At 44.0% G+C, this 26,065-nt stretch overlaps 1 protein-coding gene across 9 annotated transcripts in view; it reads left to right on the plus strand.

Moving 5' to 3' along the window:
- The window catches only part of PDE4D (phosphodiesterase 4D), a 632,406-nt gene that overhangs the window by 495,210 nt on the left and 111,131 nt on the right, over nt 1-26,065 (plus strand). For all 9 annotated transcript variants that reach the window (XM_035100833.3, XM_035100834.3, XM_035100836.3 and 6 more), the window contains 4 exons: nt 17,848-18,039; nt 21,926-21,962; nt 23,726-23,799; nt 24,710-24,759. In XM_035100833.3, the coding sequence (XP_034956724.1) occupies nt 17,848-18,039; nt 21,926-21,962; nt 23,726-23,799; nt 24,710-24,759 (353 nt within the window). The remainder of the gene's footprint in view (nt 1-17,847; nt 18,040-21,925; nt 21,963-23,725; nt 23,800-24,709; nt 24,760-26,065) is intronic.

Raw genomic sequence — 26,065 nt, forward strand, 5'->3', positions numbered from 1 at the left:
CTTTTAAAAATAGGATAGCTGCTTATTTCCTTGACATCTGTTGGAAGGGCGTTCCACAGGGCGGGTGCCACTACCGAGAAGGCCCTCTGCCTGGTTCCCTGTAACCTCACTTCTCACAATGAGGGAACTGCCAGAAGACAGTTTAAGCATATAACACCAGTCCTGGCCCAACTGCACTGGCTGGCAATTAGTTTCCAGGTCCAATTAAAGTGCTGCTGTCGACCTATAAAGCCTTTTATAGCTCAGCACCTCAATACTTTAAGGACCGCCTCTCACCATACAAACCCACCCGAGGCACTTCTTTATGTTTCCCATCCCAGAGAGGTTCGGAGGGTGGCAACATGAGAACAGGACTTTTCTGTGGTGGCTCCCCATTTGTTGAATGTGCCATCATTGCATGTCTTTAGGTGACAGGCAAAAACATTCTTCTTTACCCAATCCCTTTGGCCGTTAAATAATCTATGGCTCGTTAAATCGGGTGTGTATGTATGTGTGTGTGTGTTATTATGATTATTTAATGTTGTCTTGCTTCTATAATGTTTTCATTATTGATGATCTGTAAAATGTGTTGTTAATGTTGTACACTACCCTTGGGTCTTTTGATAAAGGGCAGTATATAAATTGAATAAATATTAAATGAATGATAATTAAGTACCCGAGACTGGCCAAGTTATTTTGGCACCTAAGGCAGAAAATCCTACAATCATCTCTGGGAGTAAAAATGCAATAAAACAAAACTTATAATTAATAGTTTATTATCCTTCCATGATTGCCCATTCCATGGGCACCTGAGGTTTTCAGGGAAAGCAAGTAGCATTTGGCAAGGTCAGGTCAAGGTAGGCAAGAACAAATCAAGGTAGAGCGGGTCTGGTTGGAAGCTCTTTCTTACAGAGGGCACAGAACAACAGGACTCTGGCAAGGTTCCAAGGTTGGGAGTCATAGCACATGACACCAAGACCCAGTTGCCTAAGGCAGCTGCCTCACTCTGCCCAACTGCAGAGTGCTGTTGCACTCAGGCTGCACTCATGTGAAGCTTGCAGGCTTCTCGCAGGCCTTTGGTCAGCTACCGTGAGAGCAGGATGCTGAACTAGATGGGCCATGGCCCTGATCCATCAGGCTTGCCTTGCTTTCTTATGTTGTTAAAGATAAGATTATAGGAGGAGAAGAAAAGGCAATGTTTCTGTAGATCAGTGGTGGCCAGACTTGGCCCTCCAGCTGTTAAAGGACTACAACTCCCATCATCCCTAAGTAACAGGACCTATCAGGTTTGATGGGAATTGTAGTCCCAAAACAGCTGGAGGGCCAAGTTTGGCCATCACTGCTTTAGATGAAAACAAAGTTTGGAAACTATTTTTTGATACAATGAGTTCCATTGGTTAAGTGTTTTTTGTTTTGTTTTTTGTAAAGCCTTCTGTTGTAACATTGTGTATGTTTTGTGTAATAACCCATTTTAAAGTTATAATTCATGGGTAGGCAAACTAAAGCCCGGGGGCTGGATCCGGCCCAATCCCCTTCGAAATCCGGCCTGCGGACGATCCGGGATTCAGCCTGTTTTTACATGAGTAGAATGTGTCCTTTTATTTAAAATGCATCACTGGGTTATTTGTGGGGCATAGGAATTCATTCATTTCCCCCCCCCTTTCAAAATATAGTCCGGCCTTCCACAAGGTCGGAGGGACAGTGGACCAGCCCCCTGCTGAAAAAGTTTGCAGACCCCTATTATAAATTGCAGTAATAGATGCAGTGGTTTTTATCTTTTTGAATCATAGTGCTAAAGAGAAAAATGCATCAAAAATAAAGTCAAATGTATACTTGGATCCTGCTGAGAATGGACTGTAATATCCTCATCTAATGTTAGGGGATTTTACTGTGCATTTGGTGTATTTATAGTAAGCAATATTTTTGTGCTAGAATGCTTGTTTTTCTTTTAAAGGCACTCAAGGGTTTAAAGAATTTGCACGAGAGAAAAATGTTATTGTTTTAAATTCACACATGGGCAGCATTATTTGATTAAATGAGAGGCAGGCTTTTATTTGAGTCGCTTTTCTACTTAAGAAAATCGATCTGAAGTTACATTAAGTAGAGGTGGATAGGATAAAATCTCGAAGGTATTCTTTTGTGCATGAAATATTTTGACGTGTGTCTTGTGATTTGCTAGCTTTATCTAGGACAGCCTAGCATTTGCCATTTGCGAGGCAACACATTATTAAATTATGGTATTCACTGCTACAACATGTAGTTATGGTCACAAGTTTAGACAAATGTGTGGAGGTATTATGACTGTGAAATGCCCGTTGTTGGGGGGCAGATGACAGAAGGGAGGGCTGTTAGTTTTGTGGCTTTCTGGTAGCGCCTAGAAGTAGGATGTTGAACTGTATGCAGCTGGTCTAGGGGTAGCCAGTGTTGGACCCTCCAGATTCTGTTGAACTACAACACCCATCACGCCTGATCATTGGTCATGCTAAGGCACTCCTTCTGTTCTTGTTCCAACAGAGATTTATTTCTGTGCTTCATACACTCAGTGGGCTGGCTCCTGACTTGTGGACTTGTCTCCTGCAGAAGCTTTCCTCTGGTGGAAAGGGCGGCGATTTTCACCATGGTCTAATTCAGGCACCCCCAAACTCGGCCCTCCAGATGTTTTGGGACTACAACTCCCATCACCCCTAGCTAACAGGACCAGTGGTCAGGGGTGATGGGAGTAGTAGTCCAAAAACATCTGGAGGGCCGAGTTTGGGGGTGCCTGGTCTAATTTCTGCTGCAGCTCCTCCCATGATGTTCCCAAGGGTTCTGAAACTGTTTTTTTAGGAGGCAGAGGAGGTTGCCAGGGGTGGGGTGGGGGGTTGCCCACTCTCTGCAACTCCGAAACTAACCCAGTGAAACCAGCTCCTGTGAATTTGCAGAATTATTATGAAGAGTTTTCTCTATTCAAAGTGTTTAATTCAAAGCCCAAGTGCAGTTTAAAGATATAGAGACCTAAAAAGGGAGAGCAGGAAAGAGCCTGGGAGGTGCCCATCAACATTTAGCAGCACCTGGGCAGCCACAAAACACACCTGGTCAGAGGCTTCCACACTATAGTGTACTGCATTTCTGTTTAAATATCTGTACATATTAATTGACACATGCAAATTTTGTATATATCTGCATCCTTTCTTGTGCTCTTTTTTTCTGGTTGTAAATAAGTGGCTATCCTTGCATATTCATGTAAAAAAATAAAGAAGCAAACAGTTCACTCTGGCCCATGGGCCAGAGCAGGCATCCCCAAACTTCATACCTCCAGATGTTTTGGACTACTATTTCCATCTTCCCTGACCACTGATCCTGTTAGCTAAGGATCATGGGAGTTGTAGGCCAAAACATCTGGAGGGCCGCAGTTTGGGGATGCCTGGGCCAGAGCAATAAGGAGTTATTCATACTGGTATTACTCAGATCAGGATTACAGTCCAGCTGATCAGAACTTTGTGTACATCCATCACTTTTGATAGGGAAGGGCAAGCTCACTGTGTCAGAGCGCAGGTACCCTCTGAGAGCTGCTGTCATGGAAGGAGGGAATGCTTTATCTTGGCCTTTTCCTTGGACTTGCCACAAGTCCCCAACTCTGTGCCTGGACCTCTGTACATATGTCTCTGGACTGCAACCCAATATAATTCTCTCTCTCCCTCTCTCTCTCTCTCTCTCATCTCCTGGGTGAGTTCTAGGTCCTTTGAATTCCAAGAAAACTTCAAAGCTTATTTTCTAATTTGTCTTTAGACTTGGCAAACAACTCTAATTTCACTTTTTATTCACTGTTAACTACAGTTAAGCTGGGTCTCATAAAACCTTTTGGTGAAGGAAACCAGAAGTTGTCATTTCTCATGGGACTTGGCCCGAGGAGTGGTTAATTTTTAATTTATTTATTTTTAAGAGCAGCACTTGGTCAGACGAAAACCTGCTTGTGCCTTAAACACAATGTTCTTTATCTTTGCTCTTGATCAAAACTAAAGTGAATCCGGCACAAGAACATTCAGTGCTGGGGTTTTTTGCATGTACAAATAGCCACAAGCGTCACATTGGAACATAATATTTGAAAGTTCAGTATTGGGTTTTTTGTTTTTTCCCAAAAAATGAAAATAAAACCCTGAACTAATTTGTTGATCAACATGCAGTGAATATGTGGATTTAAGTAAACGAAGTAGAAATGAATAATCTGTTTCACTGGAACGTACTTCATGAAGGAATCTTAATTAACTGTCCCCAGAAAAAGCAGCATATCTTAATGCATACTTGGAATCCTTTTCAGTTGTTCAACTGCACAAGGACTGAGCAAATCTAGATCTATTCCTTTGTATTTCAGTAATATGTTCCGCTATGTTAGCCTTTTAACAACCATTTGTCATTCAAACTACTCTGAAATATTATATTTGTTAGTTTCTGCATGAGTAGCTGCAGCACACAAATAGACCAGAGAAAAACAGGAAGGCATAATAATAATAATAATAATAATAATAATAATAATAATAATAATAGAAAGCACTGCTAATAATAATATTAGAAAGCACTGCTAATAACAAGGCCAGTGGAAGTGATGGTATTCCAGCTGAACTATTTACAATTCTAAAAGATGATGCTGTTAAGGTGCTACAATATGCTTCAATATGCCAGCAAGTTTGGGAAACTCAAGAGTGGCCAGAGGATTCGAGAAGATCAGTCTGCATCCCAATCCCAAAGAAGGGCAGTGCCAAAGAATGCTCCAACTACCACACAATTGCGCTCATTTCACACGGTAGCAAGGTGATGCTTAAGATTTTACAAGGCAGGCTTAAGCAGTATGTGGACCGAGAACTCCCAGAAGTGCAAACTGGATTTCAAAGAGGCAGAGGAACCAGAGACCAAATTGCAAACATGCACTGGATTATATAGAAAGCTAGAGAGTTCCAGAAAAACATCTACGTCTGCTTCATTGACTACGCAAAAGCATTTGACTGTGTCGACCACAGCAAACTATGGCATTTCTTTAAGAACTGGGAGTGCCTGATCACCTCATCTGTCTCCTGAGAAATCTCTATGTGGGACAAAAAGCTACGGTTAGAACTGGATATGGAACAACTGATTGGTTCAAAATTGGGAAAGGAGTACAACAAGGCTGTATATTGTCTCCCTGCTTTTTTAACTTATATGCAGAATTCATCATGTGAAAGGCTGGACTGGATGAATCCCAAACCAGAATTAAGATTGCCGGAAGAAATCTCAACAACCTCAGATAGGCTGATGACACAACCTTGATGGCAGAAAGTGAGGAGGAATTAAAGAACTTTTTAATGAGGGTGAAAGAGGAGAGCGCAAAATATGGTCTGAATCTCAACATCAAAAAAACAAAGATCATGGCCACTGGTCCCATCACCTCCTGGCAAATAGAAGGGGAAGAAATGGAGGCAGTGAGAGATTTTACTTTCTTGGGTTCCATGATCACTGCAGATGATGACAGCAGTCGTCACGAATTAAAAGACGCCTGCTTCTTGGGAGAAAAGCAATGACAAACCTAGACAGCATCTTAAAAAGCAGAGACATCACCTTGCCGACAAAGGTCCGTATAGTTAAAGCTATGGTTTTCCCAGTAGTGATGTATGGAAGTGAGAGCTGGACCATAAAGAAGGCTGATCGCTGAAGAATTGATGCTTTTGAATTATGGTGCTGGAGGAGACTCTTGAGAGTCCCATGGACTGCAAGAAGATCAAACCTATCCATTCTGAAGGAAATCAGCTCTGAGTGCTCACTGGAAGGACAGATCCTGAAGCTGAGGCTCCAATACTTTGGCCACCTCATGAGAAGAGAAGACTCACTGGAAAAGACCCTGATGTTGGGAAAGATTGAGGGCACAGGGAGAAGGGGACGGCAGAGGATGAGATGGTTGGACAGTGTTCTCGAAGCTACCAACATGAGTCTGACCAAACTGTGGGAGGTAGCGGAAGACAGGAGTGCCTGGCGTGCTCTGGTCCATGGGGTCATGAAGAGTCGGACACAACTAAATGACTAAACAACAAAAATAATAATTTATTATTTATACCCTGCCCATCTGGCTGGGTTTCCCCAACCACTCTGGGGGGCTTTCAACAAAAGATTTAAAATACACAGGGTCAACACAAGCAGAAGGTGGGTTAGGATCTCTTAATGATTTGAAGTAGCTCACCAGGTAATGTATTTCTGCTGGATTAGCATTGGCAACAACAAAATGGACCCCTCCCCCAGTACCCAGATTATCACTTTGAAATCAAGAAGGTGGAAGCAGAAATAACCAGGAGTGGGTTTTTCCAGGGAAGGGCTATGAACTCAGTTCATTTCTGGTACTCAGAACAACTCGCTGGGCTCAGAATGGTATTCAGAAGCATTGCTGCCTTGGGCTGTGGAGACAGAGCAGAGCCACTATGGCGGCTGGCCAGTAGCCATTGATGGCCTTCTCCTTCATAAATCTCCTCCATAAAGTCTAATCCTCTTTTACAACCATCCAAGTTGGCAGCCATCTCTGCCACCTGGAGGAGCCAGTTCCATGATTTGACTGTGTACAGTGTGAAGAAGTGCTTAAAAGAAATCTGTCCTGAATCTCCCAACATTCAGCTTCCTTAAAGTAAAGGTAAAGGGACCCCTGACCATTAGGTCCAGTCGTGACCGACTCTGGGGTTGCGCACTCATCTCGCATTATTAGCCGAGGGAGCCGGCGTATAGCTTCCAGGTCACGTGGCCAGCATGACAAAGCCGCTTCTGGCAAACCAGAGCAGCACATGGAAACACCGTTTACCTTCCCGCTATAGTGGTTCCTATTTATCTACTTGCATTTTGATGTGCTTTCGAACTGCTAGGTTGGCAGGAGCTGGGACCAAACAACGGGAGCTCACCCCATCACAGGGATTCGAACCGCCGACCTTCTGATCAGCAAGCCCTAGGCTCAGTGGTTTAGCCCACAGTGCCACCTGGGTCCTTAGATGTCTACAAATTCTAGAGTTGTAAGAGAGGGAGAAAAACTTTTCTCTGTCTACTTTCTCCATGCCATGGATATTTTTTAAAATATATATATACTTCTGCCACATCACCTCTTCCTCACCTTTTCTCCAAGCTGCAGCCTTTCTCACCAGGGAGTCGCTCCAACCCCTTGACCATTTTGGTTGCCTTTTTCGGATCCCACAGACATGAAAGCTGGTCAGGTCTGCTGTAGAAGAAACAGGGAGCCCCAGGTTCTGAAAATTTGCTAGTGGGGAGGGGGGGTGAATAAAGAGAGAATTCAAAATAAGCTTGTGTGATAGTCATGCTCTTCCACACCCTTAAATGTGTGTTTTATTTTGATTGGTTGTCTTTATCAAAGTTTTGTCGACTGTCGTGCTTTGTTTTCATTTATTTTAAAGAAACAGGTTTTTAAAATCAGCAGTAATACAGCCTGAGAACCAGAACTTAGGAAATAACTGTTGTAGCACATGTCTCCAGGCACTTTAAAGAGAGCCATACCCTTGAAAATGCACCTCAAGAAACTGTCAGGGACGGTCACTGGGCACCAATCTATAAACTAACAGTCAGAGGCAAGAGGGAGGGAGGGAGAGAGAGAGACGGCAACCCCAGCATTTGGTAGGCAAGAATAGTCCTGCTACATCAGACCAAAGTAGGGGGACTAGTTATACATTGCCAAAAAAGAGAATACCAATCTGCATATGGTGATGCCATTTAAAAATAAAATAAAGTATGCTGTGATTTAAATACAAATGCAGCATCCCTCACCATAGTGGGGAGACAACAGGCAACTTGTTTTCTTCCTCAGTCCGCTGGCCAGGTGCTGCTAACTGTAGACGGGCAATTTCAAGGTTCCTGCTGCTCTCTCTCTCTCATGGTTTCTTATCTTTCAAAACAGACTTGGACTAGGCAACCTTCAAATAGAGGACATCTTCAAATAGCAGACAGCCCTTGAAAGTAGAGGGTGATTCTCTGCAGAGTTGGATACGTTGCCACCTTAGAACAAAGGCCTATCTGCTCCCACATGCTGTTCTCCTAGTATCGAACTAGATGCCAATGTGAAACCCACAAGTCACAAGTCACAGCAATTGCTGGAGTTTGCTGCTTTGACTCTTTCCTTTGCTGGTGGCCTCATTAAAAGGCCACTTTCAGAAGCATCATGCAGTGTTCTCTTAGGAATCTTTCTGGCATGTGTAAGGAATCTAAAATCACAATTTTGTGTCTCTGTTGCTCAATGGCTCTTAAGCCATTTATTTTGGCAAGATGGGGAATTAAGAGAATTGCAGCACTAAGCTCTGCTTTATCTCATCTTCCGTTCTTTGGGGAATGGCTCTTGGAATGCTGCAGCGCTCGCTACTTAGATGTAGCTCAGCAAATTGAAAGCTTGTTGTTAATTTGCTTTGGTGATGAGTCTTTCGTTTTGGTAATAGGCTTTTGGCGTTCGTGCCTCGCAGCTGACGGCATCGTATGCATAGGTTGCTTGTGCAAATTGCAGTCATTTTATTAAGTTTTAAGTTCTGCACATGCTTACAAATCATGGTACCATAGGAAGCTATCTTATACCGAGCTGGCGCAATGGTCCATCTAGCTCAATGTTCATTATGCTGAGTCATGGCATCAATTCTCCAGGGTTTCGGATGGGGTATCCTATACATGGCTACTAGGGGATAAGCCCTGCTGAACACAGTGAGACTTAGTTTCAGGTAGATATGCATCAGATTATTTCTAAAGCACGTCAAAATGCAAGTAGATAAATAGGAACCACTACAGCAGGAAGGTAAACGGCATTTCCGTGTGCTGCTCTGGCTCGCCAGAAGTGGCTTTGTCATGCTGGCCACATGACCTGGAAGCTGTACGCCGGCTCCCTCGGCCATTAATGCGAGATGTGCGCGCAACCCCAGAGTCGGTCACGACTGGACCTAATGGTCAGGGGTCCCTTTACCTTTACCTTTTTATAATGGGAAAGAGGTGGTTTTCCCTCTACCCTTGCTCCTGATTTTTGTGCCTTGAGAGGAAAGAGGAAACAGGCTCAGTACATATGATGGGCCTGTGCATGTGATTGAGAACACTAGTTGAGCCAGGATTTCCAGTCAAATATGCAGAGACCCTTTTTGCATCTAGAGCTGTATGCGAATAGACTCCACTTTCATATACCAATCAGTGTGTGAAAGTAGACAGGCAGCACAAGAAGACACATGCAGGATGAAGGTGGGGCTAAGATCTAGCATCCCTTTACCTGTTCATTGAAGATAGGGATGATGTCATGGGAAGTAGGCTAAAGTGGGGCAAGAGAAGGGGTTTTTCTCATCTCCTGCAGTTGCCTTGACCCTAGTCCATACTGCTTCTCTCAACAGCCAACAAAGGAAAAGATAATCAAACTAAATTGTGGGTTAAAGTGGAACTTCTAAAGTTGAGAGTACAGTGATACCTTGGTAGTCAAACAGCTTAGTTGTCAAACAAATTGCCTCCTGAACGTTGCAAACTCGGAAGTGAGTGTTCCGGTTTGCGAATGTTCCTTGGAAGCCAATCGTCCTCCACGGCTTCTGATTGGCTGCAGGAAGCTCCTGCAGCCAATCAGAAGCCGTGCCTTGGTTTTTCAACCATTCTGGGCGTCGAACTGATTCAATTCGAGAACCAAGGTACCACTGTAATATTCTTCTCGGATCAGAAACATCTAGTTTTAAATTGGAGCCACACAGGATGTTGCAAATTCCAAGAAACACCTTGTGGTGGTTCCTACATCCGTTGATAAGTGAGCCCCACCACCTTAGTAAAAGTGAAAGTAAGAATGTACAGGAATTGTCTGGCTGTTCCATCCAGTTCCATCACGAGTCCGCCACATGCCCCTGCTAACAAGCAAGAAGTGACCATCCTTTAACTGCTGTTGCTCCCATTAAAAATAATTAGGAAAAAATCTTGAATGGCAGGTCTGTTAAAAGCTGTTCATCACGATGGTTAAATAGAAACTTTGTATTTAGAGGCAACTGCTTAATGGCATATACTACATAGGTGGGTAACCTTTTCACTGTTGAGGGCTACATTTCCTCATAATCGGTGGTGAAGTTACACATACTGGCACTTTCTTCCACCCCCTTTTCTTGTCGCCCCCTTATACTGCTCATTGTCCTCAGTGATTGGTATCATAGAATCATAGAGTTGGAGGAGACCACAAGGGCCATCCAGTCCAACCCCCTGCCAAGCAGGAAACACCATCAAAGCATGACATATGCCTGTCAAGCCTCTGCTTAAAGACCTCCAAAGAAGGAGAGTCCACCAAGGAAGGAGAATCCTGGTAGAGGCTCTCCAGGATTTCAGACTGGGAACATTCCCAGCCATACCTGGAGATGCCAGGGATTGAACCAGGAACCTTCTGCACTCAAAGCAGATGCTCTGTCAGTGAGCTACACCCCTTTCCTTAACCAAAGCCTAATGATAACCTGTATATTTAGTTTGAAATGAAACAGATATAACTTAAAACCCCAAACCTATCTAAGCTAGAGGTCGTCACTTTATGTTGTATGGAAAAGGGATTCATTTGTTAATTGGATTTCTTCTAACATTGATGGGAGCAGGGGGTAGTGGGGGGGCACCTCTACTTGCATTGTCAGTCATCATTTCATAAACCATTGTCATTATGTTGGAGCAGGAAAAAAGCACACAGTCAAATTGGTACCCAGTTCATTGGAAGTAGGTTCAGGACTGACAAAGGAAATGCTTCTTCACAAAGGGAAATACAATGGAGAGAATTGTGGAGGATGTGGTATTAACACAGGGAAATGTCGTATTCACCACAAGATATGGTGATAACCACTATCCTTGCTCTAGCTCTGAAAAAGCTGCGGAAGGGCAGTCAAAATGATCAAGAGATTAGCACTCCTTCCTTTGAAGAAAGGTTAGAGCATTTAAGGCTTTTTTTCTTTTTGCAAAAATAAATAACATGACATTGTCATATCCCCAATTAGTAATTCCCATCAGTGTAGCTAAACACCTTAACCTTTTCTTCTTTTGAAAGGTGTGAAATTAGTCACAACTGTACACTCTATATCAGGAATGAGGAACATTTTTGACCCAGCAGGCCAGTTCTTTTATCACCCCACAACACCCCACCCCACCCCTGCAGGCTAGCTTTGATTGATGGGTGAATCTTCCGATGCCACAATGATATCAAATGAATGATTGACATCTGTTCTCCCAAATGCCTTACAACCAGCTGTATGCTGGGCATTTGAGAAGTGCTCCTCAAAGCACCTTGCAAGCCCTGGGCTTGGCAATCATGGAACACAGGGCTTGCAAAGCACTTTAGGCAGCATTTTCAAAACACCCAATAGACAGCTGGGTGTCAGGTGCTTCAGAAGCCCTGTGCAAGGGATCGGCAATGCCTGCAAAGCCCCTTTGGGCCAAGCCAGAACATAGGTGATGGAGGTCAGGTGGGTGTGACTTGGCTGAAATCCAAGTCACAGGACAAATGGGGATGCCTGGCAGGCTGAATATATGTCACCATTCCAGAGACTTGAAATTTTATTTCTTGTTCTTTGCAGAGGGGAGACCGACAAGCACAACTCTCACTCCCTGAAATGAGCTCAAAATTATGTTTTCTTTGCTGTGAAAATATTATGAGGGACTGAAATTGTTTCTGTCTTTTCAGTGGGCAAATTTGATTGAGGGATCTCTGGGGGAAGCAATATTTGTGCATGCAAATGCCATATGGAAAAACAAAAACAAAACTTTTTTCAACTTATATATTTATAGTTGTATTCCTGTTATAGAAATTGCATTGCTATTCTAAATGTTTGTGACAGTAATCTAGATAAACTGTTTATGAATCCAAACCAGTTTTCAAACTTACTAGCCTTGTTCATATGCAGGGCAAAATCATGGCTTAGCAAGACATAAGCAGAAAGGAGCCACCATGAGCTTTGAATTTGTGTGCTCCATCATATCCTCTCCTCCTCTCACATGGCCAAGAGGAAGACTTTAGCTACTTCTCTTCCTGTTTCCTTGAATCTCAGTTTGTTGTGTCATCAGGGCCAGTTTATCGCAAACTATGGTCAGTTTCTAAACAAGGCAACTTCAAACCATGGGATGCAGACCTGGCCTTTAAACTCGCCAGAGTGAGTGTGCAAAACTATGGTTTCTGCTCACTGGACCAGAAAGGATTTTTATCCTCTAGGACAGGCACCCCCAAACTTTGGCCCTCCGGATGTTTTGGACTGCAATTCCCATTTGGGGATGCCTGCTCTAGGATAATAACATCTCTAGGATAAGGCTTCTTTGCAAGTTTATGACCATGCAGGGAGAATAACTGATTTATGTTCAGCTGATGCCTTTTAGGAATTGACAGAGGATGTTCAAAATCATCCAGCGTTTTTCGTTTGCTTAGGAGAGGTGCAAGCTTGAATTAATTAATCCATGCAATTAATCAATTAAAGCATTGCTAGGCGATTAAAATCCCCTGCAATCAGTGGAATAATGCACACTCAACTCTGCGGTTGGAGACATGATGAACTGCCCTAGTTTTTAATGTATGGGAAGGCCTTGACTCAGCAGTAGAGCAAAAGGTCTAAGGTTCAATAGTTTTTCATTTCCAGGGAGATCCCTTGCTTGAGATTTGGAGAGCTACTGCCAAACAGTATGTAGTTAGATGGAGCAATGGTCTTATTCGGTATAAGGCAGTTTCCTATTGTAATCCTACAATATCAAAGAGCATATTAGGAACAAATGAAAATTAATCAAGAATAATCAAGAACAGCATTTTACTCATTCAGGAAGGATTAACTTGTAGCCAGACAATGAGTTCAGAATGTGTGTGTGTGTGTGTGTGTGCGTGCGTGCGCTTAAATACAAACATTGGTGGGTGGGTGTTTATTGTTGCTGATATGGTAAAGAAAGAAAAATAATAATTAATGGAGCAACTACAGGGTATGCTGCCTGCTTTTGAATTCTCCCTTGTTTTCTAAATTGGATCCTGGTTTGATTATTCACCATACCAAAGACCTGCCTTATTAACAAATGTGATATGTGAATATGAAAAGTAAAGGATCAATACAGTTGTGTAAAAGTCTATCCTTGAATGCTGGTAGCCATGGGAGGTTATTCCTACTCCTGAAAACCTGATTGGTTAACGGGGGGGAAACAGGGTTAACCTATCCCTATGGATGTCAACAAGTTCACAAATAAATGTGAGTGTTACTTGTTGCTATCTAACCTTTTACCTGGTCTCACGAAAACTCATTTCTCCCTGAAGCGTTTTTTTAAAAGTCCCTTTTGGTTTGAATTTTCATTAGCTTTAATTCAATTCTGCTGGAAGCCTGAGAAAGTTAAGGGCAGGGCATGCCTCCGTGTCATGGAAATGTTGCAGCCTTTGCATAAACAAACGAAGATGGTTTGGAAGCTAGTGAAGGTTTGTCCCATTCTGAAACCAAACAAAAGATGACTTGCAAGACAAGGCATCGGACTTCCCATGCCCCAACCCATATAAAACTGGGTTTGGGGTAAAAACAGGCCACAACTTTATTGAATACAGATGAAAGAGATTTGGCTTGGCTGTGGGGCAATTGAAATACTTCCGGCCCACCCACTGAAAGTGACGTGTGGTCAATCCAGGCGGGGGTTCCTAATACGTACATCAAATAGGGTGCCCCTGCAGGGACTGCCATCTGGGTGAGTGCCTTTGGCCCTCTCCCCACCCTGGGCATGCGGACATGGCCACTCCCCCCGGATTCCTTTAATGGGATACCCCAGCATTTGGAGGGGCAGGTGGGGACTACAACCTCCCCTCTGTCCAAAATTGCCCCAATGCCCAACCAGTTGTGACAAATTGCTATGAGGTAGGCAAAACCACCAGGTAAGAGCCAATTATCCTGGTGGGCAAATTCCTACCTGACCCCGTAAGAACAGCAACCACCATAGCCACAACAAAGTCATTGAGTTATCAATGTAAACCATGGGTGGGTGGGATGGGGAAACCCAACACAGGAACAAACAGGCTGTGCCCCAGGTGTGGGCTGCTTAAATGGGCAAGGGGTGGATCCGAGGGAAGCCCACCATCGGCTCCATCAGCTTCGCCCCCTGGCATAGCCCGCATCCCAGCCTGCATCCCTATTCACCAATGCAAGGTGCAGGCTAGGATCCGGCTCCTGATAGGCGATGGGGGCTTATGCCCCCTCTGCGTAGCAGGAAGGGCACTGAAATTTGAATTCCACCATCGGGGCCCCAGTGAAGCCTCTTCCGTCCAGAAATGCTGCCACACCAAGAGAGGTGAGCAGACTTCTGTCACCCAATAAACCGACCATTTAACCAACCATTTGGCCGGACTCACCAGTCATTTTATGGATTCTCCAAGGCACCAGCCAATCTTCCACAAATATGGCTTTCCTAATATCCTCTGAATTGGTGAAATTTGTACAGAATACAGCTATTCACTAGTCAGAGAAAACATCTTGGTTGGAAGTACGCTGGAATATAAGAAGATGCTTTGTACTGCATCATATCATTAGGCTACCTAGCTCTGTATTGCCTACACTGACTGGCAGTGGATTTTCAGGGTTTCAGATTGGGGGTGTTCCCAGCCCCACCTGGAGGCACCAGGGATTGAACCTTCTTCCTACAAACCAGTTATTCTACCACTGAGCTGGAGCTGCCACATGTGAATACAGTTTCTCACATATTATGGTAACAAGCAGTCCAATATCTTACCAGCCCAGTCCTTATTCAGCAACTGACAAATGGGGTCAGGCATTTAAATCACAATAAATTGAGAAGTTCTATAGAAATGCTCGTTACCTGGCAGGATTTCTTGACCGCATTTGCCCTCCTTGTCACTCTTCGGTATTGCTTTGTGCATAGGTCCTAGGAAACAGTGTTTTACAAGATGTACTCGCCGGGGCTCTGTATCAATGGGTGCTTCTAAATGAGTGTTTATTGTCAATTGGGTGCTTCTCATGTGTGCATTTGTTTTATCGCAGCATCGACATGACGGTGCCAGCGTCAAAATACTAGCCTGTATCCCTGCTCCCCTTTTAATCCAGATTTATTCCTTCTGAAGAGTTTAAAAGTAGTCCCAGTTGCCAACAACCTGTTGCAATATCTGAATGACCCTTTTTACAGTATTAAGCCCCTGTCTGGAAGCAAACCGTATTAAATCAAAATCTGAATGTATCTGCCAGAAGCTAGTTTTCTTGTTTTAGACCCCCATCTAGTGTCCATGGTTTTGTACTGCAACAGAAACACCTGGATGACTGGCAAATTGCAGGTGTTCCATGTTGTAGCTTTGTGGAACAAGTGTGTTCATGTCTCAGATTATATATTGACAACTTAGCAGGTTTTCCTCCAAGAGGGTTTACTTTTTCCATGAAAAAAATCATAAGGTAAAAAACAACAACCCCAAATCAATTGCCAGTGACCCATTTGCAATATTAAGCCCTCATGAATAGCAGTTCCCCTTCTATTTGGTTTTTAACCTTATCAATAAGGTTGGGAGACATGCAATTTTAGTTCTGCATTACTTTTAAGCCTAAGCAAAAAATATTATTTGGTGAAATTCGGGGGGGGGGAGCTGTAGCTCAGCCCTCAAGAATGCTTGCATCTTTTAATGCATTACTGTAACAACAACAACAACAATTTATTATTTGTACCCTGCCCATCTGGCTGAGTCTCCCCAGCCACTCTGGGCGGCTCCCAATCAAGTGTTAAAACAATACAGCATTAAATATTAAAAACTTCTCTAAACAGGGCTGCCTTCAGATGTCTTTTAAAAATAGGATAGCTGCTTATTTCCTTGACATCTGATGGAAGGGCGTTCCACAGGGCGGGTGTCACTACCGAGAAGGCCCTCTGTCTGGTTCCCTGTAACCTCACTTCTCGCAATGAGGGAACTGCCAGAAGGCCCTCGGCACTGGATCTCCATGTCCAGGCTGAACGATGGGGGTGGAGACGTTCCTTCAGGTATACAGGACCGAGGCTGTTTAGGGATTTAATGGTCAGCACCAACACTTTGAATTGGAAACGTACTGGGAGCCAATGTAGATCTCTCAGGACTGGTGTTATGTGGTCCTGGTGGCCACTCCCAGTCACCAGTCTAGCTGCCGTATTAATTGCAGTTTCTGGGTCACCTTCAAAGATAGCCCCACGTGGAGCGCATTGCAGTAGTACAAGCGAGAGATAACTAGAGCATGCACCACTCCGGAAAGACAGTCTGCGGGCAGGTAGGGTAGCAATGCAGGTGTGGGGAGCTATTTCTCTGGAGTGGTTTCTCTTGTGATTTGATTGATGCAAAAAGTGTGATTGCAACACTCTGAAGAGGGATGGGCGGAGGAAGCTGAGGCCACCTAGCTGGATGTCATTTTGCATGGATTGGGCCTTAGCTGAAAACAAATTATCTACAGACATGGAAGTGTATTTGCTGCAATTGTCTTGTTTCAAAATCCTGTTTCGGTTTTGAGTAGCACATAGTATGGATAAGTTTAACATGTGCTTAGATTGCTCTCCTGTTTCAGTAGCATAGTAAACTTCCAAGGCTCGCTGAAATGAATGGAGCTGTACTGTAGCAGCGCTGAGTCAAGCATCTAGTGACCTCTTGTGAGCACAAGGATTGCAACGCCCACTTGCATTTTCTACTTGCAATAAGTTCCTTGCTCCTTTCTGTGGATGGGGGCAGCTCTGTGCGTGCCTTACTTTCCACAAGAGTAAGAGACCACAGCTCAGCAGTCTCAACTTTGTTGTAGAAAGTTGCAGGTCCAACTTCCTGGGATGAAGATTTTGCATCTTCCATAAAAGGGATTATGGGGCAGATGACAGGAGTACAGTAAAAGCACTTGTCAGGAGGCTGAAGAAGAAAACTTACTGCCATCAGTATTGACCCTGACGCTTCCCATTTACTGCTGCCTGAGTCCATGGCAGAAGAGTTGAGGGAGCCAGCTGTGAAACCTCTGGCCTGAGGAGGAGACCCGGCTCCCCCTGAACTTTGCTTAAGTCACGCAGCAGTGGCTTCTTGAAGTGCCAGCAAGACTAGAACAAATACTGCCGTGCTTTAGGAAATATGGTTCATTCACCTATGTACACCTTTGGTCTGCATGGAGGGAGTCCAGATCTTACGGCATACACATTTGCAGAGGCAACCTTCAGGCTCCTTCCCTCAAAGATGGACCTCAGCTCTTTCTCCCCTTCTTCTTCCTCCCAGAAAACCCCTTTCTCCCCCTCCAGCAGTTATCTGGCAACCTCCCAAATCCACAGTCTCTGTTCACACCTGGGAGCAAGTTCCCTTGTATTGTTAATGGCCTCTGTTGTACTTTTTAGGTTGGTTTGCATAAGCCAGCCCAGGAATTTCCTAAATGTCATTGGCTGGATTCCTGCATTGCAGAGGGTTGGACTAGATGACCCTCCAGGTCCCTTCCAACTCTACAGTTCTATGATTCTATGCTAGTTTTCTATGCTAGTTTAGAACATCCTTCTTGGGGTGGCATAGCATGCCATCCTGGGAGCCCCCACTTGCAGTCTAGAGTGGTAACAGTCCCGTCACTGTCTTCCCCCATCACCAACAGTTGGGGGAAAACTTGAGTCTCAGTTTCTGCACTGCTGTGATTTGAGCATATTTGTCTGCAGGAAGTACAACTGACAATAAGGGACACTTTATCTAATAAAAGGTTTCCAGTGCTGCCATGGCATCTTGCTGAGCTTAAGTAAATAAAAATGCTTTATTTTTATTTGCAAGTTGCACAGAAGGAAGTGGATGTTATAGCGAGGGATGACCACCTGTGGTTTGGTCCAGGAGTAAGAGATTTCCAAGTGGCGGAAGAGTTCCTTGGTAGTGGCTTTTTTTCATGTGTGTGGCTTGCAGATCTGTTAGCTCTGTGGTATTGAACTTCTCTTCCTTTCTTGCAGTTTCGACGTCGACAATGGCACCTCATCGGGACGGAGTCCCTTGGATCCCATGACAAGCCCTGGATCGGGGCTCATTCTCCAGGCTAACTTTGTTCACAGTCAGCGGAGGGAATCCTTCCTCTACCGGTCCGATAGCGACTATGACCTCTCTCCAAAGTCTATGTCCAGAAACTCCTCCATTGCCAGTGATATGTAAGTATTTGACGCAGTGTCTGAAAGGACTTTCAAATTCACATGGCATCAGCTTCCGTGGTCTAGAATCTGCTTCATCAGGTGCAAGAAATGCCATCCTTCATTACCAGGCTGATAACAGTGGAAAGGCTGAAAGGCTGAAAACAGTGGAATCAGGTCAACACGGCGTGCAACAAGGTGTAGGATGTGAAAATACAATTTATTGGTGAAATGTATGCAAAATGAGCAGCGACAGGACAATCGGCCTAGCATAGCTAAGCTGATTGACACCTGTAGTGGATTAGGAAGACATTGTCTTTACACAATACTGAATAAAATGAAAAGGGGTTTAGACTAAACATTAGGAAGAGCTTCCTGGATGTACCAGCTGCTTTTCAGGGGAACAGACAGATTTTGAAGATGATGGGCTCTCCTTCATTAGAGGTTTTTAAGCAGATGCCATATGGCCACCTTATCCTATAAAGGGATGCTGGGAAGGGGGGTGTCCCTTGCATTGGCAAGGGGTTAGATGACATACAAAGTACCTTCCAATTCTGTTATTCTACCCTAAGGACGTGCAAAGTGTGTAGCTTCTGTATGTGAAATCTGGGATGCTGCTTATTCATTGGAACACGCAAAACTGAAGCATAAACTATATTGACTGTCAGCGGCTCCTGCCAATTTCAGACAGGTTGTTTACTAGCCTTCTCTAGTGGATTAAACCTCATAGAGGGGGTTAACTCATAAGAATCATAGGGTTGGGAGGGTCCTTGAGGATTATCTAGTCCAACCCCCTGCAATGCAGGAATATGCAACTTTCCCTTTCGGGGATTGAACTTGCAACCTTGGCATTGTCAGCATCATGCTCGTAAGCAAATGAGCTATCCACCTTCTGCATTCAAGGCAGGTGCTTTGCCACCACAGGGTCCAAATTCAAGGGAATCTCCTTGCTTGTGCAAAGCCTGTGCACACACATGTCATATGCCAATGGGCTTCTTTGCAGATCATGCCAAACACACGAAGCCAAGGGCTAGTGGGTATGATCCCACATCATGTTTACGTGTGTTCAGGGGAAAACAATGCAGCTGTGTTGATTATTATTTGTTAACTTTGTATAGCATCCTTCTCCCATAGATCTCAGGGTGCTTCACAGCATTCAAAGACAAGATAAAAGCACAAAATACATAATAAAAAGCTCCCAACCACCCCCTCCCATAAAAAACACTATATATATATATATATATATATATATATATATATATATATATATATATATATATATAAATAAATGTTAGTGGGTACACTTTTTAATCTGACCTTTTGAAAACAAGCAAATGAATATTTGTGATATGTATGTGTGGTATGTATATCTATCCATCTTTTTAGAGCAGATATTAAATGGGCATCTGTCATGGATGCTTTAGTTGTGATTCCTGCATTGCAGGGGGTTGGACTAGATGACCCTTCCAACCCTACAGATTTAACCCCAACCTCCCACCCATCAGTGGACGTCACAAGGGACCATTGGTTTGGGGGAACTGACCTGGCAGGCCAAACTGAATCCCCTGGCAGACCAAGATTGTCTTGCAGGCTAGAGATTCCCCATCACTGGCGTAGCTGCTTCCTTTTTTTAAAATAAAGAAAATTATTGGGAGATTTGATGGTGGATCTAGTCCAACCACAGTGTGCACTTGACAGCAGTGACTCCCCGCAGGAGTCTGACGAGTGCTGCCTGGTTATCAAGATCAGAGGCAGGCAGGGAGTAGATTGGAATCTGCCAGAAGATGGCTGGATGATCTGCAGGGCAACAGCAAGGGTATCTCTTTACCTATGAGTGTCACTACACTTGGCATTTGCACTTCCCATATAGCTAATTCAGTAGAGCATGAGACTCCCAATCTCAAGGTCATGGGTTCAAGCCCTACATTGGGCAAAAGATTCCTGCATTGCAGGGAGATGGGATGGTTCTCATGGCCCTTTCCAACTCTACAATTCTATGACTGGTGACTGTTCCCTAACCAGTGGGCTGGATTGGTCCTATGGACTGATAGTTGCTGCCCTCTCAAATTGAGAGCAGTTAACATGGATTTAATGGACTCTTGGGTTTAATAGCACTTAACTGTCAGCTGATTTGCCAGGTCTCTAATAGCCAGTTTGAATGTATGTTTCATAAGACCATTTAAATATTGTGTTGCTTCTTCATTGGTGCCAGGCTTCCTCCACCTTGTTGTGGTGATTATAGTATTAGGCCAAATCATGTGAACATGTTTGCGCCTGCTTAAAAGACAGTGAGGCAGTTCTATTTATTTCTGTTCTGCTTTTTTTGTCTTTCTCAGAGGTTTTGATTTTGTTTAGATGTTAAGAGTCTGCCATGTCGGGTCATGAGCAATGCATTTTCCCATTTCAGCCCACCCTAGGATCTCACTTGAATTTACAGAGTCTGGTTTTACATCCTCCTCTTTTGAGCACAGAATTATTATGTGGCTTCAAGAAGTCTGTAAAATGGAAAGGAGGTTGACCTATCTCACAGTCTTGCTGTGAGCAGAAACAAGAAGAAAGGTCTGATTTGCTTGTTAAAAGAGCTATTTACATGTCTGCCTCGTTCTCGTGATAGAACCAGAGTTTAGTTGTTGCTCTACTGATCCTCTATAGCTGTGAATCTTCTGTGGGTGTCTGCAGAGGTTTGCAGAGCATATAACAAGGGGGGGGGGACAGGACATCAATGTAAACCACAACAACACAATCCTAGGATTGCATATTAAAAGTTAAGTAGAATCATGTCTTTCATCCTAGATAGCACAAGCAACAGTTTAATTTGCGTTCCTTTACGAGGGTTCCTCCCCCCTCGCAGTCAGAGATGGAGCCATAGGCTGCAATCTTGCAGTTGGTTACGTCTGGAATTAGCTCTTCACAGAATTGCCACCTTTATCTCTGTTTGGAATCTACCCAAGGCATGTTTTGGCAGGTCTTATTCGTATTCAATTATGGGTTGCTGGAGTTTGTGAGAATGTGTTGCAAAGCTTGGCCTGACTGTTTCCCTCTTCGAGAGCATTTCAATTTTCTTTAAAAAATAATAACGAGTGACTTTATATATCATGTAATCTCTCCAGTTGATGTCCTTCTTAGGTTGGCCAATGACCCTAGTAACTTAAGAGGAAAAGAATCACCCATGTGCTAACTTTTGTGTTACTCTGCAGTTTTATTTATATGAGAGTGATAAGTACTTTGGGCTTGACGAAAGGTATTTTCCCCCTGCAAGTGTGAGTGACCTCCTTGCTTCCTGCCCCCTCTCCCGCTAAGAGACGTCATCCTGATAACTTTACTCCTACGTCACATTGTGATGTGGGTACGGTTGCTCCAGCAACAGCACACTCTCCGTAACGCTGAGGACATGTGAGTCAGTTGAGAAGTTTTACTGGGTTTTTATTAGCCTATGAAACACTTCCCTGTCATCTGCAGTTACTAGCTTGTCCGAACCTCACAAATGGTTATCCGTTCGTTAATACTTGATGCGAATCACTTTTGGTGTTCCAGTGGGCTGGCCTCGCCAATGAAAAGTAATTGTGGGCGCTACCAACTGCCGGGGCATGCCTGGTTTGTTTTTTGGGATGAAAGATTTCCCTGAGTTTAAAGGAGCATAACCCTGAGCACTCAATCTGTTCTATACAGCTGTGTGCAAGTCTAAAAAAAAAAAGCCACACTGGAGTCATAGGTGCTTGTTCACCCCAAAGTTACTAGGCTACAGCTGTCTTGCTTCTTAGCCTCCAGATAGCACAGCTGGAATGAATGCACGGTGAGAAAGTAGTTGAGGACAAGATGAATAAAGAATAATGTATCATTTTGAACCTGATGGAGGGGAGCAAAGCCATCCGATACTGATTACTCTGCTGTTTGTTTGTTTTTTCAGACATGGAGATGACTTGATTGTGACACCGTTTGCTCAGGTAGGCTCCACATGCAATGATGTAGCCATATAGGAAAGGATCAAAGGAGGGGGGGGCTGTTTTTGGGTTGAGCCATATATTTGAATGAGCTACAGTTTTTGTTGTTATTACTATTATGTTCCAAAAATAACATTCTGAAATGGAACCACTTCCATGGTTAACTTGTATTGCTTAGAGGTGCTTAGAAAGAAATCTGATGATTTCTAAATTTTATTTACAGTGGTACCTTGGTTTACGAACTTAATCCGTTCCGGAAATCCGTTCTTAAACCAAAGCCATTCTTAACACAAGGCACGCTTTCCCTAATGAGGCCTCCCACTGCCGGTGCCCTTCCACCGTTCGGATTCTGATCGTAGACCGAGGTAAAGTTCGCTTCCCAGAACACTACTTCCAGTTTTGCGGAGTTCTTATACCGGATAGTTGCAAACAGGGCTGTTCTTAAACCGAGGTACCACTGTATTTGTTTGCTACATTTCTATCCAACCTTTCCCCTATGGAGCTCAAAGTGGTATACATGATTCTGCCTCCCAATTTTATCCTCACAGTAACACTAAACTGAGGCTGCGTACACACTATACATTTGAAGCACACACCCCTCCCCAAAAAGGGGTCCTGGGAATTGTGATTTGTTAAGGGTTCTGGGAACTGTGGCTCTGTGAGGTGCAAAGTACAGTTCCCACGATCCTTTGGAGGGGGGTACGCTTTAAGCGCATGGTGTGTCCCCAGCCTGAGAGTCTGGAACCGGCCCAAGATCACTCAGTGAGTTCATGGCTGTGTGGGGATTTGAAGCCAGCTCTCCCTAGTCCTCGTCTGACATGCTAGTTGTTATACCAAACCAGCGCTCTAAGGAGCTGCATAGGTTCACACAAAGAACATGCAATAACCCAGTGGAAGGGTGGGTAGGGGGAGTTTTCTTTAAAAAGAAACTTCTTTTCTTTGAACATCAGACTGCCATGCCATTCAGTGAACTGATTTTGAAGCATGGTGAGCCCTGATGGTGCAAAGCACCTCTTAATGCGGGTCGGAAGCAAGGGCACACTGTTTGCCATCTCTGCCCCAACACAGGTGATGAGCAGTCCCACACCAGCAGTTTGTGAATGTGCAAAGTACTAGTGCATTTGAGATTCTATGCCCCAAACTGTTGCCATTTTGGATCACTAGGAGTACTATTCCGGTCCAGGTACTTTAAGGTGTGCTTCCAATGTTTGTATATAAATAATAAATTATTATTTATACGCAAAAATATTATTATTATTATTATTATTATTATTATTATTATTATTATTATTATTGCACACACGCGCACACCTATTTGGTGCCAGCAAATCAGGGTGACATGGATTTATTTCATAATAACTTTATATGAATTTCAAATGTGAGAGGATCTCATTGTGCAGTTGTTAACTGCTGGGATAATTCTGGTGCAAATGGCACTGGACATCAGTAGACCATTCTTTTCAAAGCTCTGTAATTTCAGAGAAACAAAGAGTGTTTTATACGTAATTTTTGTCTTATTTGAACAAGGCTGCTTTTTAAACAAATAATGGCTTCTTTTGTGAGAAGGAAAGCGGCGAAATGATTGTTCTTGCATTTCAAAAGCTTCTTTGTGAAGTAACGGTCAAAGGCTTCAGACACCAAAATAATCCTGGAAAGTTTTAAGAGATTGTTTAGAAAGCTTTCGGCTTGTTGACCAATGGAGCAGAGTGAGATGGGTAGCACACCTGGTGAAACTGAGATTGAAGCATCCACTTTATTTGCTACAGGTGCTGGCCAGCTTACGTTCTGTACGGAATAATTTTGCTGCATTAACCAACCTGCCGGATCGAGCACCTAGCAAGTAAGTGTGGCCTTTTCCTCCTTCCTAACATTTTGAGTTAATGCTCCCTTCATTTTTGCTTTGTCACTTTTTCCACATATAATAAACCTAATACAAAATACAATAAGCAACAACGATAGCAACTAGTCTGTCATTTCTTGGGGGGAAAGCATAACAGCAGCTTGAAGTTAGAACCACTACATAGAACAAGTTTATAATGCACATTTAAGTCTAGTCCAGTAAGTCCCTGCAGATGTTTCTGGAGGTCTGAGGAGGTGATCTCAATTGATCACCCTGTCTCATGTGGAAGATGAATGGATGTTGGGTGTTGTAATAGGATAAAGGACTCCTCTTGCTGTTGGTTGCGCTGACTTGACAGGTCAATTTGTGGGCCAGAGCAACGGACCACAACCTGAGCATATTGTGAATCTGCTGACAGGCCTGCTGCGGAATGCCACCATTTAGCAATTTCTGAATGAGCAGCTACCAGCAGAAAATGTCAACATCTCCCTTCGTTTTGTGTCATTCCTCCGTTCTACCACGTACACTAGCCTTCCTCCACCTGATGTCCTTCAGATATTCAGACTACAACTCCCATGAGTCTCAACCACCATGGCTGTACACTGATAGAGCATAGAGAAAGGTCACTGGGCTGTACACACGATGAGCCAGCTGCTAGTTCTAGGTTTGGAATGGCTTCTGGCCACTGCATGTGACCACCGAGTCCAAAGTTGCAAGTGGTATCAAATGCATGGCCACAGATGAAATAGCAACCATATGTTCAATTCCCCCATTCCCTTCTGATGCCCGTGACAGCTTAATTCTGTGCTGATGTCATGATCCCTACACCCCTACCCCCCAAATCACCAGTGACACTGATAAGAATGGTTTTATGCTGAGGACTTACATTTCCCCCCCTCTTTTCTATCAGACGGTCACCCATGTGTAACCAACCATCCATCAACAAAGCGACCATAACAGGTAAGACAACTTAATGTGTCTTGATTTGGTCACACCTTTTCGATGAGATTGTATTCTTTTATAATTAAAATTTCACACAATGCCTTGAAGTAGTGTTACATTGAGGCATTGTGGGAAATTTGCATGGTGGGCAATTCACAGCTGTCATTCCCAGTATGCCTGCTGGTCGGGGCAATAATTTCAATGGGATTAAACATGACAGGGAGCCCACCTTGCTGAAACTAAGCCAGAGTTGGGCCTGTTTAGTGCCTGGATGGGACACCACCTAGAAAATCCTTTGTTCTCTGCCTGTATTTTCACTGAGAAATAAAAACTGGGGTATAAATATTGCATACAAGGAATGCAGAGCTCCAGGCCTGCTAACATATAGCTGGGCCTGCTACCCACAAACATGATGTAAAAGGCCATGGAATGTTTATCAGCCAAATGCCTGGTTGCAGAAATGTTTTCTGGCTCCTAAAGACATGTAATGAAGGTGGCAGAGAGGCCTCCCTGGGGAGAGCATTCCACAAACAGGGAGCCACCGCAGAAAAGGCCCATTCCATGCGGCCACCCTCTGGACCTCTCATGGGGGAGGCAGCTGAAGAAGGATAATGACCAAGCCTGGGGAGGGAGGGGGTGCCAGCTACTTAATCGCAAGAAGCGTGTATGTGCAAGTTCTGTGCACTTTTGGAACTGCTGTAAGCACATGCTTAGTCCATAAAGAAATAGAAACTACCAGCCATTTGCCCTCCTTGGTCTGGGTGTGCTTGGGAGACCGCTTTTGAAAATGGCATCGGTTGCATGAAGTCATGATGATGGTGATCACCCTCCAACATTTGTGGCAGATTGTTGACCCCATTGTTTTCAACCTCTGTTTCAATATGTTAGCTTTGCCTCATTTCACATTCCATGGAATTGAATAGCAATGTTTGTGTGAGAGAGGGGTTACCCCTTTACACGCACCTGGGAGCAAATTGTTTGCCAGTCTGATGCCCAAGGGATGGCCTGAGTGAAGGGTAAGGCTGACTGGATATGCTCCACACCCACGGGCAGAGGCAATATGCTTCTGAGCACCAGTTGCTGGAAAACAACCGGTGGGGAGACAACTCTTGTGTTCAGGTTCTGCAGGCAGGCTTCCCATAGGTTTTTGGTTGGCCACTATGTGAAGAGGATGCTGGACTGTATGGGCCAACAACCTGATCCAACAGGGTCTCCTTATGTGGCTTTAAAAAGTAAATTCTCATTGTGTGTGATTGTACCAGTTCGAATCAGGACCTGGTGAGAGAGGTTGGATGCCTTAACCCTTTGCCACACACCCCCATGC

This window comes from Zootoca vivipara, chromosome 10 (genome assembly GCF_965207765.1).
Source record: "Zootoca vivipara chromosome 10, rZooViv2.hap1.1, whole genome shotgun sequence".
NCBI lineage: Eukaryota > Metazoa > Chordata > Lepidosauria > Squamata > Lacertidae > Zootoca > Zootoca vivipara.